Source organism: Salvelinus fontinalis, chromosome 5, assembly GCF_029448725.1.
Source record: "Salvelinus fontinalis isolate EN_2023a chromosome 5, ASM2944872v1, whole genome shotgun sequence".
NCBI lineage: Eukaryota > Metazoa > Chordata > Actinopteri > Salmoniformes > Salmonidae > Salvelinus > Salvelinus fontinalis.
In genome coordinates, this window is record NC_074669.1 from 42,305,753 (window position 1) to 42,319,981 (window position 14,229).

The 14,229-nt window shown below is 44.9% G+C and overlaps 2 protein-coding genes across 2 annotated transcripts in view; both read right to left on the reverse strand.

The window, feature by feature from the left end:
* sh3gl2a (SH3 domain containing GRB2 like 2a, endophilin A1) overlaps positions 1 to 14,229 on the reverse strand; it is a gene marked incomplete in the record, with an annotated part of 696,881 nt that overhangs the window by 284,086 nt on the left and 398,566 nt on the right.
* Positions 8,793 to 14,229, reverse strand: part of bnc2 (basonuclin 2) — a 72,777-nt gene continuing 67,340 nt past the window's right edge. The window contains 1 exon segment of the mRNA XM_055923496.1: positions 8,793 to 14,208. Coding sequence (XP_055779471.1) covers positions 13,946 to 14,208 — 263 coding nt within the window. The 3' untranslated portion in view covers positions 8,793 to 13,945.

The following is a 14,229-nucleotide window of genomic DNA, read 5'->3' on the forward strand; positions in this document are numbered from 1 at the left end:
ACTGACCTACCTTCCCCTCCACTCTGTCCTGCATCTGCAAAATAAACACGGGGCTGCCCCTGCCTGTGCCCGACTTAAAAGGGGTGAAGGCCCCCGTTGACCTGCTCAGAGAGGCCACTCTGCGGGGCTGCCGCCTGCTGCCGACCCACTCCCAGTCTTCCTGTTTAGATGATTGCAGCCGAGCGGGTGGCTCTCCAGTGTCACTGATAAGGAGCGCTGATCGCCAGGGCGGTGGCAAGGGAGGTCAACCCACAGAAGGGATAAAGAAAAACACAAGAGAAAAGCAACAAAAAAAAGATCTCTCTTCTCCTCCGTTGGAGAAAAAATTACTTTTTACTCCCAAAGTTCCCTACTGCCATCCACCATGGCACCTAGGCTATTACGCTGATAGACCACGAACACCCCCCTCCCCTCCTCCACTCCTACCTCCTTCCCTCTGCTAGTCTGGCCGAGTGAGCACTCTGCGCCAGATGGGGGCCAGAGTCTTAGCCACATCTCAAGCTAATTTACAAAGATCCCAAATTATTCCTTATCTGGCGGCTTTAAAGGTTCTAAGGTTGATTAACACAGAGCCCCCTGTCCTGTTTATCAGGGTTGGGCTGGGCGGCGCTGCAGAGAGCAGAGAAAAAAAAGGAGGGTGGAGATAAGTGCCGACCATTAAACACTTCCACTTCGCCTAATATTTGTGCGGCAACCATCTGCTTAACTGATCTGCCTTCATTTTAATTAAACGGGATCCTCGTGTTGTTGGGGTCATTACGCGGCGGGCTGCGCTGAGGCGGCGGACGCCAGGAGAGGGGTTTGTGATGAGTTCAGCCGTTCCCTCTTGTCCCTGGGTTGCCTCTTGACAGCCAGGTTGAATTTTCTTCTAACCACCACTCGGAGTTAACTCCTTCCTGACCAGACTCCTCTTTCACCTTTTGATGCACTTTGTGGGTAGCAGAAGCACGTGAATGTCTAAGACACATTTCTGTAAAGGGTCAGTAAAGGGATATCTGTGATCTGACGACGACACAACACATTTGTTTCAGCAGTGCTGCTGAGGACGGCGGTCCAACGCAGGCAACATAAAGCGATGTGTTGCAGGAGCAAAGTTTCTAACCCGGTGGGTGACCCTTGGTGCATACTGACACTGATTCTACGGGCTCTCTCCCCTCCGCCCCGGGGTCTATCCCACCGACTGACACAGTCCAGACTAAGGCAGTAATGGTTTGATTTGCCCAACACTAGTTGGATCGATGCGGCTGTTTACTGTTTCTCCCTCTCTCATCCCTTTTGTCTTTTTTCTAATTTAGTGTTCCCAAACCATGGACAGGGTCTGTGTGTGTATGCTGCGCTTGCAGCTTCGCCCTCCTCCCTGCTCTCCATCACTGTCCATTGATGTTTTTTCCTCTCTTCCCTTCCTTCTCCCTCCCTCCCTCTCTCCCCTCTCCCTCTGTTCAGCCTCAGAAAAGAGCCGCATGCCTCCACACTTTTGGACAAGACTGATGGCTCGTCAATAGCATTAGCCAGCAATGCAGGCCTCGCTGGTGAGGAACAGAATCGATACGGCCCCAGTAAAAAGTCTAATACGTTGACAAGCCCATCCTAGCCAGGGCTCATGTTACCAGAAATTAGTTTTTATAAGGAATCAGCCAGTCACTGGCTTGTTTAGTCTCATCCACCCGGTTCCCAACACTTGACTTGATTTATTACTTTTAAAGTATTTTTTATTTTCTCCTTTTCCTTCTATATATTTAATTATATATTTTATACATACGTTTTTTTAAGGACGGACATTTCCTGGTCGACGGCTCACCGGAGTTTTAGCCCTGATCTGATGAAGCTGGTAACTTCAGGGACCGATAAAGCACTGGCACATGAAAGCTTTTCTGCTTCTCTTCATTCTGGTCATTTTCCCTCCAATTACAGAACACAATTAAAATCAATTAGTCCTCAATGAATGGTAATTGTTCCTCGCCAATGTAGGGCTGCCTCTGCCAAGTGATTGGAAGTGTGTGTGCGTGTGCGTGTGTGTGTGTGTGTGTGTGTGGTGGGGCGAGACCAGGTTCGACATTGCATTATTCGTTTCAAAATAAAACTGAAATAAAATATATATTGTCTTGTGTCTGTACAGGTATTGGCTGAAGAGCTAAATGTAAGCACCTCCCACCAATTGAGCAAATGGACTACAGCAGTAGGTCTACTAATAAAAACAGCTAATAAGTGTTGTAGTTTGAACACAGAGCAGAGAGAACACCTCTCCTCACCTGCGTCACTGACTGAGACTGCCTGGCTGCAGGCAGTAGTGGCTCCAGTGGCAGATGTTCCCTCCTGCTCGTGTCACTATTGATGAAGTGCTTCTTTAAAGAACTCTCTGGAATGGCCAGGGCCAGGCACTAATTATGACAGTCCTGCTGAACAGGCAGCTCCTGTCAGGTCCCCTCTCTCCTTCTCTCTCCTCTCTCTATCGCCCTCTCCCCCAGACTTCAGTGGCCTTCCTGGGCTTCAGAGGACCAATTAAAGCTGCAATATGTAACTTTTTGGGCGACCTGACCAAATTCACATAGAAATGTTAGTTATAGATCTGTCATTCTCATTGAAAGCAAGTCCAAGAGGTGGTAGATCTGTTCGATGTGCGCTATTTTTATGCTTCCTGTTCTTAAGTTTCATTTTTGCGTCTTTTACTTTCGATTTTGCACACCAGCTTTAAACAGCTGAAAATACTATATTTTGGGCTATGGAAAATATATTTCACAGCGGTTTAGATGATACAATGAGTCTCTGCACTATACAATCTTATTTTGTTACATAAACTGACATTAGGCAAACTATTAGTTTTTTTGCAATACTTCAAGACAGGTTATTGTTTGTCAGCATGCACGCAGTATACGTACAAGCATTTAGCCAAGCAGAGAGAGAAACTCCCTTCATTGACAAGAGGCCTGAGTCTACTCAGTGGACAAGACCAACACCAGCGTCATTCCAAAACCTCACCCATCAGACAGACTGCTCATCCCTGACATCAACTGTCCATCGGCGGCTGCGTCCGTCCGACTATACTCCTCTCCTACCTCTCAAAGGTCAGTGGAGGGGCTGTGTTTTTGTCAGGACCAATGGATGGTGGCGACCTGTCAGGAACACTACGCGGTAGGTTATGTAGCAGGTGGACCAGCCGCAGACTGCCAGGCAGCTCTGTAGCTCCCAGGGTCTCCACTGAGGGGCCGTCACTGATGGGGCTGCGTGGGCCATGGGCCCTCATGCTGTGGGAAATATATTTTACTGCCCCCCCTCCCTGGGTAATCAATACCACCAGCACTATTATTCTGCCACGGGGCCACTGCGTATCGACAGCGGCTGGATGAGCAGCCGGCGTGTGACAATGAGGAATGTTGTTTAATTCAAGGTCATTAAGCCTCCTCCTCGCCTCCCGACGGTTGCTTCTTCACTTTCAAAAGGGCCAGCATTATGTTCCTGTTTCTTACCAAAGCAGACATGACATCCCCGGTGGCATTCGTATCAATTTGTAATATGACCGCCGCCGGAGCAAATGATGTAAGCGGGTGATGGCTGTTATCCAGAGACGGACGGACCCTCATGTTGACTGTTATAGTATGTTTCTCATAATTAAAATGGTTTAGTTTTTGTCCGATTAGATCCATGGTGTCCAGTTAATGTCTGTCATGTTTGAAGCCTTCCTGATTTCATGTTCTCTGCTGCTAAACTAGACACATATTTTAAAGGTCATTTGGTGTTTACTGTTAATGCAGTCCCCGCAAAAGCAGGAACATTGCCTTTAAATTTCAGTTGCGCTATAGTGCTAAACTTTGGCGATACGGATTGAATCGAGCCCTTTGGGTTTAGTGTTGATTTGAAAAGAGAAATTCAGAGCTGCAAATTCAGGGAATAAACGTTTTTTTTAAACTGACCAAGTCCTGTGTATATTTCACTGTCTAGGGATCGCAGGAGTCTGCTGAGAGGAGAACGGCTCATAACAATGGCCGGAGCGGCGCATGCCTGGAAACCATGTGTTTGATATAATCTCAGCAAAAAAAGAAACGTCCCTTTTTCAGGACCCTGTCTTTCAAAGATAATTTGTAAAAATCCAAATAACTTAACAGAAATTCATTGTAAAGGGTTTAAACACTGTTTCCCATTCTTGATTAATGAACAATTAATGAACATGCACCTGTGGAACGGTCATTAACTGCCTACCTTCTGTACGCTGTTAGTGTCTTGAGGTCACAGTTACGAAAACTTAGGACACTAAAGAGGCCTTTCTACTGCCCAGGGTCCCTGCTCATCTGCGTGAACGTGCCTTAGGCATGCTGCAAGGAGGCATGACGACTGCAGATGTGGCCAGGGCAATAAATTGCAATGTCCGTACTGTGAGACACCTAAGACAGCGCTACAGGACAGACAGCTGATTGTCCTCACAGTGGCAGACCACGTGTAACAACACCTGCACAGGATCGGCACATCCGAACATCACACCTGCGGAACAGGTACAGGATGGCAACAACAACTGCCCGAGTTACACCAGGAATGTACAATCCCTCCATCAGTGATCAGACTGTCCGCAATAGGCTGAGAGAGGCTGGACTGGGGGCTTGTAGGCCTGTTGTAAGGCAGGTCCTCACCAGACATCACCGGCAACAACATCGCCTAAGGGCACAAACTCACTGTCGCTGGACCAGACAGGACTGGGAAAAAGTGCTCTTCACTGACGAGTCACGGTTTTGTCTCACCAGGGGTGATGGTCGGATTCGCGTTTATTGTCAAAGGAATGAGCGTTACACCGAGGCCTGTACTCTGGAGTGGGATCGATTTGGAGGTGGAGGGTCCGTTATGGTCTGGGGCCGTGTGTTACAGCATCATCGGACTGAGCTTGTTGTCATTGCAGGCAATCTCAACGCTGTGCGTTACAGGGAAGACACCCTCCTCCCTCATGTGGTACACTTCCTGCAGGCTCATCCTGACATGACTCTCCAGCATGAAAATGCCACCAGCCATACTGCTCGTTCTGTGTATGATTTCCTGCCATGGTCAGCGAAGAGCCCAGATCTCAATCCCATTGAGCACGTCTGGGACCTGTTGGATCGGAGGGTGAGGGCCAGGGCCACTCCCCCCAGAAATATCCGGGAACTTGCAGGTGCCTTGGTGGAAGAGTGGGGTAAATCAAATCAAATGTATTTCTAAAGCCCTTCTTACATCGGCTGATATCTCAAAGTGCTGTACAGAAACCCAGCCTAAAACCCCAAACAGCAAGCAATGCAGGTGTAGAAGCACGGTGGCTAGGAAAAACTCCCTAGGAAGGCCAGAACATCACACATCAAGAACTGGCAAATCTGGTGCAGTCCATGAGGAGGAGATGCCCTGCATTACTGAATGCAGCTGGCCACACCAGATACTGACTGTTACTTTTGGTTTTGACCCCCCCTTTGTTCAGGGACACATTATTCAATTTATGTTAGTTACATGTCTGTGGAACTTTTTTGTCTCGGTTGTTGAATCTTATGTTCATACAAATATTTACACGTTAGGTTTGCTGAAAAGAAACGCAGTTGACAGTGAGAGGACGTTTATTTTTTTGCTGAGTTTATTTGATACCATTCCACTGATTCTGCTCCAGTCATTACCACAAGCCTGTTCTCCCCAATCAAGGTGCCACCAACCTCATGTGCAAGGGATATTGTGAGATATTATGGTGCATCTCTTCAAGATGGCCACCGTTATATAGACTACATGTTCAACAATACCCTGAACCCACTTCCTTCCTCAGGCGCAGCTGGAGGTGCTGACGCTGGTGTGGTGTTTTAGGAATAACCTTTCAACAAAAAACGATTTTATTTCATGTTTTATTCCTACATGTTGTTCTCATTGAGATAACATCTCCTTTACTAAGCACTAGTCAACCTCAGGGCCAGAAGAGGCCAGACTGAAGAGAAGCCATTGTCTGAAGGACTTTGACAGGAATGATAGTAGTTTGTTTGAAATGTAAGTGGCCTCCGTTATGCTTGTTTATTTTGCCGACAGTGTGATTTGTGCGTAATTCCCACCTGTGATTGTAGAATCGTCATTAAAGCACGTTTTGGTAAAGTGCAACCTTGTCTGCCTGCCTTTCAGAAGTATCATTGGGTGCGTTCAAGCAGATCACTTTTGTCAAGTCGGTGACTATCGCTGGTCACCACCTTTCAAAGTTTATTGCATTATGGGGTGAACAATTGTCTGGCTTGCGCCTACATTTCAACTGCATGAACTTTACATAAATCATGTGATCAAAGGTCATGATGTTTTGACTGCAAATTTCTGCAGTTGCTCTTCGCCAACTTCACCTTCCAGCCATCACCTGCATATTGGGAGGCTCTATTGTCAACCAATCATTAGGGTGTTTTTGTTTGACCAAGGCAAACTTGACCAAAGACATGACTGAAACAGGAACCAACTTTGCCGTGATTCATGTATACAGTGGATATATACAAATGAATATGATATTTGAGGCTCTCTCTCTCGCTCTCTCAATTGATTGTACAATCTGTACACAAGGTTTCACTTTGAGTGTGCGACATGGGGGTTGGAGACATGTTTATTTCAACTTTGTAAAGAAAAGCTTTTATAAACAATGGTAACTGGCATGTTGATCTGAGACTTGCTGTTGGAAAACCCCTTAAGTGTCCGACTTTCGGCTGTTGCGGATGAACCAGACTTCATTTGTCTACAGTCGGTTGCTTTTGCTTTACCACTCAAACGAGACCAATGTCTCACTAGCACTACAACTCCTGTATTTACAAGAAAGAAAATAGAACGAAACAGGAAAGACCTACCTGGGGTGTATTCATTAGTAGGATTCCGTTGCAAAACGTTTTGAAACTTTTACTCCACAAACAAAACGTTATGCAATGATAACTAGTTTCTATTGGACAAATTCAGGTAGGTCCCTCCCCGTTTCATTCTGTTTGCTTTCGTTTGGTGCCTAGGGTAAATGGTTTCCGTTGCAAGATGTTTTGCAACAGACTAAACGTTTTGCAACGGAATCAGACTAATGAATACACCCCTGAATTCGTGCAATATAAATACAGTATATCGTTTTCCATTGAAACAGTGCAAAACGAATTAATAGAAACTCTAATAGACTAATGAATACACTCCTGGTGATGCTATGCGAAAATCCTCCAGCCAGCCCTACTAACAAAAGTTGAGGTATGGTTTGGGTGTTGAGGGGGTGAATTGCGTGCTAGGGAAAGTACCTTTTTGGAGAATGGGCATTGGCAAGATTTGAACCTAGGACCTTCTGGTCCCTATCCCAGTGCCTAGTCCAATCAGCCAGAAGGGGGGAAGGCACAAGTCTGTTTTGTCCACATATTTAAATGTATTCAGTCAAAGTTAGTAGATTACAAATGTAATTAGTTTAGAATGTTGGGTAACAAACAATCAGTCGGGATGCGAACCAGGAAACTTGCAGGTCACAACCCATGTGTAACGCCCCCATCCACCTCCAACCTACCACAGCTTTTTTTATTTGACTCTCACCTGTAAATTCCACCCACTAACGTATCACTCTAAGCTCTGCCCACTGAACTTTCATCCAACCAATCACATTAGTTCTCTGCTCTTGACGCAGAGCTTCCCTGACAACAATATTGAAGCTGGGATTCAATCCAAGGCACCTTTCAAAAAGTCTAGTGCGCTGCGGTATTGAATCTAGGCCTGTATGAGGAAAACTCCTGTGCAGAATTCCAGGGCTCTTTCTCAGTTTGTTTCCTTGTGTCCTCTCTCCTCGTCTACTTCTCAACGCATTGGAGCGGAAGATCATACACCCCCAAGACATGCGAACCTCCCCTGTTATTAGTAATGGTGAGGTTAGCATGTATCGGGGGGTGATCTTTGACCCTCTGTAACTTTCTCACTCATCATTATTCACAATTCATTCAGGATAATCCGTAATCATGGTAGCATTCACATGAATGTAGAAGTGTTTAGAAAACATTCTTGTTTGTAATAAAAGTGACTCCAAAATGACACACTACATTATTTACCATTTGTTTCTATTGGGCACAAAATAATCTGAAACAACCAAAACGAATAGCAAATGCATCCAACAAGTTAGTAGTCACAAGCTTGATGTAGTCATTGCGTACTATGAACATAGGACCAAAAACAAAACTTTTGACTACTTGATTTATATGAATATTTAGGGGTATCAAATAATGTTGACCCCTACCTTTTTGATAATTTTTCTTTGTTAAACAACATCTCTTTATCTGAACAATAGTATTATTATAAAATAATATAATTTCCAAATGTTTTGGACCATACAATATAGCTTAGTGTTTGAATTATTTATTGTATACAGTCGTCATTGCTCATCTTTATCAAGGTTGTCAATTTCAGACCCAACTGTATAATATTATTGTTGACAAGCACATTGCCCTTTTAAAGCACATCTCCATTCCACTCCTCTGCTAATATGCTAACACCAGCAAATCCTAGGGCTGTGTTTTCAGTCCAGGACTAGGCCTAATAAGTGTCTGGGAAACTGGCCCCGAGTGCTCACACTGGTACATCTTTAAATGACTTCATTAATCTAATCGTCCACTAATTGGTCAAGATAGCCTTTTCCCCAATGATTTTTATCACAGCTTAATTAAAACAGGCCAGTAAAACCGCTGAAATCGTGTCTTGTCTGACCGGTTTGATTGACAGACTGTCCCTGTGCCTGTCGGTGTTAAACTCCAGCCACTCATAAGATGTCCTCCCTTTACCCCTAGAAAAAACACACACACACAAAATAATAATCCCTTTCAAAGACGAGCAACGTGGCGTCAGATTGCCAGTGACTGATAAATCTTTAATATAAAAATTGTACAAGAATTCTGATACAAATTACAAGAGGTATTTGGACAAAATATGAATAAAATTCCATTTACATCCCAAAACCCATATGCATTTTATGCAAAAACCATAGACCGTTATGATACAGAAAAATACAAGGAAAGCAACAAAACAAAATCAATTAAGAAAGAGGACCTTTTTTCTCCTCCAGTCTGCTAATGGGAAAAACCTGTTTTAGGAGACATACAGTATTCATGAAGCTGCCAATGTCACCATTATGAAATCAGGAGTGATGCAAGCTTCCCCTGTTGTAGATGCTGCGGTGTGACTGTAGCAATGCTGCTATGCCAGGCAGTGAAAATAAGAGTTGATTGAGATGCAGGCCTCTGGTTGCAGAGCGGTAACACAGCCGTTTAGCACAAAGAGAACCAGACAGCTACACAAAAACATCACTGTGGAAAAGAAAATGTACACAAAGTCTTTTGAGCTTATTTATATATAAAAAAGTAAGATTGGCATGTTGGTAAATAGTTTGGGGTGACTTGCTATAATGTTAAGGATTGTGAAATGTTCTTTTGTTAAATACAACATATGGGTAAAAAGCACATTTTATGCATTTCTGCATGTTTTTATTTGTTCCAGGATAATTTACTGTAGAATTGCTGTTACCAAGTTCCGAGGATAATGTTGGACCACAGCGTATCATCTGTAAAACCACCAATCTTCCCATGTGTCTTTTGAGCCTCGCCACATGTATTTTTCAAGATGGATGACGTTAACCAGACAGCTCGCAAACATCCCCCTCCACTTACACTGGGTTAACGTCCTACCCTGCTCTCCACAGACTTAAACAAAGTGGACACGGGTATACCATACATAACGGATCACTAGACAACCCCACCTGCTCCATTGTCATCTCTCTCCTTCCCTCTCTCCATCGCTTTCTCTCTTTCAGTGATGGTGTGTTGTGGGGAAACTGACATTTGGCAGTCAAGAGTCCCCTAATGAAATATTAAAGGCTCACTCCACTCAAGCTGGCCAGTGAGGGTTTTAAGAGGCCTTCTCCTCCTGGGGACCGAGCCAGGACAATAATGGTCCCATCGGCCTGACCACTAGGCTCTGTCCTTGGACCCTAGTGGGCTAAAGATGGACAGAAAGAGGGAGGGAGGTTGAGGGGTCAGGCCCTCTCGAAGAAGAGAGGAGAAAATGTACTGTAATGTCTCCCGTGAAGGAGGAGAGGGAGAAGAGTGGAAATGTCAGGGGGCTCCATCGCTTTCCAGACAGTCAAGAAGGCCGGCACGGCTTTCTCGCTCTCTCTGCTTCTCTCCATCTCTCCTGCCTTGTTAAGTGACTGCCGCAGGTCCCAGGAGGACCGCTTTCCATCTCAGACCAGTCCCTCGGCTCTCCTTTCTCTCTCCCTATCCTCTAGTCTGGCTATTTTGTTCTGGACAGTCTTTTGCGTATCAGGGCAGTTTTCTCAGCTCATTTGCAAGCTCTCTCTAAAAGCCGTGGCATGCTGGCATGGCCATCGAGTAAGAGACAGAGGGGCTAGAGATGAGGAGTCAGTGTAAGGGAATGTAATCTCTCTCTGGCACACTAACATACACAGGTCACTGATTGAGCTCCCTGGCTGCTTGAGAGGTCTGCAACATTGAATAGGACAAGAGGAATGTTTAAGAGTTTGGGTTCTGCTGTTTCTTTGTCATCAGATCAGGTTGTGAGGTTTAACCGGGCAGGCTAAGGTCACTGGCCACAGCAGCGTTAGTTAAGACTACTCTTAGCTTGTTAGTCTCATGTTCCTCAATAGACTGCGTGTTGATTCCAAACCAGACGGATTGGCCTTCCCAAGCTTTCTCCCAGTTCTTTTATATCCACGGTATTCATCGTAAGCTATCGAACACTTTCAAAGAGGGGCTTCCGCACCTCTCTGATTCAGAGGGGTTGGGTTAAATGCGACACATTTCAGTTGAATACGTTCAGTTGGACAACTGACTTGGTTTCCCCTTTCCACCTTCTTTCTCAACTGCTCTCAGTGCAGTCCATTGAGGTCCAACTCAATGCTACATTACACTGTTCTCCCTAATGAAACGCTAGCGTGCCCTGCAGTGACATGGCTGAAATGCTAACGTTGGACAGACTGCTTTATTACATAGAGTGATGGACCGTGGATGAGCTCGCTCTCCCTCTTTTTCCCTCTCTTTCTCTCTCTCTCCCCCTCTCTCTGCCTCGGGGTTTCCTTGTTTCCCGCCCATCACCAGAGGTTAACAAGTCCTCTTGTTGCTGTCATCCCCATTGGCCTGTTAGCAGGATGTGTGTGTGTGTGTGTGTGTGTGTGTGTGTGTGTGTGTGTGTGTGTGTGTGTGTGTGTGTGTGTGTGTGTGTGTGTGTGTGTGTGTGTGTGTGTGTGTGTGTGTGTGTGTGTGTGTGTGTGTGAGAGAGACAGCTGTCAGCAGGGTTCCTGGAGTGACACTTTTGTACTTCTCCGGCTGGGCCCGTGGCGGTAAGGTGCAGTACGGTGCGCTGAGCAAATGAGGCAGGCTGCGCCTCAGTGCCACTCCAGGGAGTAGCCGAAGGTTCCTGTACAAAGTTTTTCCTTCACCTGGGATAAACAGGCAATTACACATTCTTTTTCTACGGCGATGGCCGTCCAGTGAACTTAAGCGTACACTATTAGTCGGTGTCCCTATAGGACCCGAGAAGGAGGGGAGGGGGGTGAGTGGTGGGTTGAGGGGGAAGAGGAGGAGGGCGGGAGTGGTTTCTCTCAGGGAGGGAGAGAGAACAAGGTGAAAGAGAGAGACCGGGAGACCGGTTTGAATCTCTGTCGGCGTCACAGTCCTGTCAGCAACATTCACGTCTGGCGGTGTAATGAAGTGACAAGTGAGTTATTAGACAGATCAGCGTCAGAAGGCCTCCAGGTAACGGTGGAACAGCACATTTTTAATGATACTCACTGTCATCCCTTCTTCCTCTCAAGTCAGCCCTCCACCTCCGCAACCCCTTTCACTCAGATCAGCTCTCTCTTCAGAGAGGAGAGGGGTGAAGACTGCTGCCAGTGTCGTGGAGGCTGGTTAAGTGAGGAGAGAGGAGAAGCTAAGTCTTAAGAGTTTACGCCAACGTGTCCATCAAAGGGTCGATCATGCCCATTGCAAAATAGTCATAAAAAAAAAAATGTCCAACACTTTAATGGATATAACGGGGGTTTGAATACTGTATACCACGTAACACTGCGTTTTTATCCCCTTAAGATAAGCACCAATCAAGAAAGAGGAGCGCTCAATTTTTTCACATCCATAGTAACACGACAAAAACACAATAATAACCATCAACTCAAGGGACCAGACTCAAAATGGAGACCGATCTGTCTTTCTTTTTTTCTTTTCTTGAAAAAAAAAAGGAATTCATATTGGACAAGACATCTGCATCAAGATAATATCACCCGCCAATAAATACACCTCCCCCTGGCTACTTTGCCTAGTTATCTGAAATATTTGTACCTTAAGATGTGTATGGAAACAAGGAAAATGGCTGCAAATAACTCCGAAAACAGCCAGGCAATGGCGACAGAGTTTCACAGAGTTCACGTTTGAAGCTGACAATCAGCAATGGAAATCAATACCGAAAAAATCTAGCAAAAGGCTTAAGACTCAAGTGCATCATATCAATTTATGGGGTGTAAGTTAAAGTACAACTGTATGGCGGGAAAATATAGTTTGTTTTAAAAACCAATGCTTCTTTTTGTTTTGGTCACAGTTTAAGGACTATTTCTTTGTTTTATAATCAATGTGACATTCACAATACTTCTGATAGGACGGCCATTTTTTGCATGGAAACGTGTATAAAATAATAGGACACTCAACCAACGCTTGTTTTAGGTCACAAATACCACATGCAGTAGAAAGATTAGCCTACTTCAACCTCTGTAGCTGTACTGTGATATTAGTCACACACTGGGTTTACACTTCTTGAAATGAAAATAACACAAACAAAATTCCTCAATACTTAAATCTTCTGCCTTCAAAAACAGCAGCTGTATTGTAGTCAGTCACGTTACTGTATCTGGTAGAGTAGAAATACTTAGACTTTTTCTGAATAAGATTATTTGAGTAAATGGGCCGGATGTTGGGTTTCATTCAGGACAAATATGGGTCTTTTGTTGTGAAATAGCGTTTTTGAAACTGAACACGTGCAAAAAAAAAATAAACTGCCACAAGTATGCTCGTCATTTCCCCTTGGCACTATGGCCGTCTATCAGACCCCGAACATCGCGGAAACCAACCATTGCAAAGTCCTCCTTGTAATAATATTACACATCCCGCTTGTATAGTTGCAAAGTGCGAAAAACTGAATTGGTATAGTAAAAGCTATAAATGATAACAAAAACAAAAGAACAGAGAATGATATTGGTGTAGGAGCAAAAAAAAAGCATGCCGGCAACCTCCGCATATCTAACAAGTAGATACAACCAGTCACATGATCATTAGTTCTTCTCCTTCTCAGTTTAAAAATGTTTTTTTTTTAAACTAACATAAATGAGTCAAGCTAGTAAAGATGCTACCTCTTTCTTGCCTACCTTAGCGCTGGAAGTATTGTACTGTAACATAAAAACAAAAAGAGAAACAGAAAAATAGCTAACAACCATCAAATACAATTGTTTTACACCAATAGCCTCTTGGGACATATTATTTACAAATGAAGCAGTCATGCTCTTGTATGGGGTTTCCTTTAAAAGCTATCATTACACAAATACAACAAGAAGATTTATATTTTTTTCATTGTTATTATCATTTCTGCAGGCAACAGTCACAAATAAGAGTTTGAATAGATTCTTTGGAGATGGACAAAAACAAAGACATATGGAAATAGGAAATGGGGTTTATGGGAAACTGGCAGGGCCAGTTTTTGGAATAAAGACACTTCAAGTGTCTCATCCTCGTTCTTCCAAAGAAGGAAAGGTCAAAAGTCACAACGCTTACTGTATATAGTCACTGGATCTCATCGAAGGGAAAGAGAACTGTGGTGCATGACGTCTAAGGGTGGTAAGGTGTAGTTCCTGGGGGTAAGAGCTCATGGTTTGGGGTGAGGAGGGAGTCGAGGAAGGGTGTAGAGTTGGCCAGATGGGGGCCAGGGGGTTGGGCTAGTCTACCATGGTGGTGAGGGGCACGTTGTTTTTGTGGAGGTTGGGGTTCTGAGAGTGGCGGTTGCGGCTGCGCACCGAGGAGAACATCATGTTGCAGCCGGCCACTTTGCACTTGTGCATCTCGCGCAGGTGCACAGTCTTGTAGTGCACGCGCAGGGTCCCTTTGTTGCTGTACACTTTGTGGCAGATGCTGCACAGGATCCCACCACTGCCACCGGTGGAAGACAGGATGGTCGGCGAGGAGGAGGTGCCGGTCAGACCTTCTTCCGATCTTCCTCCGA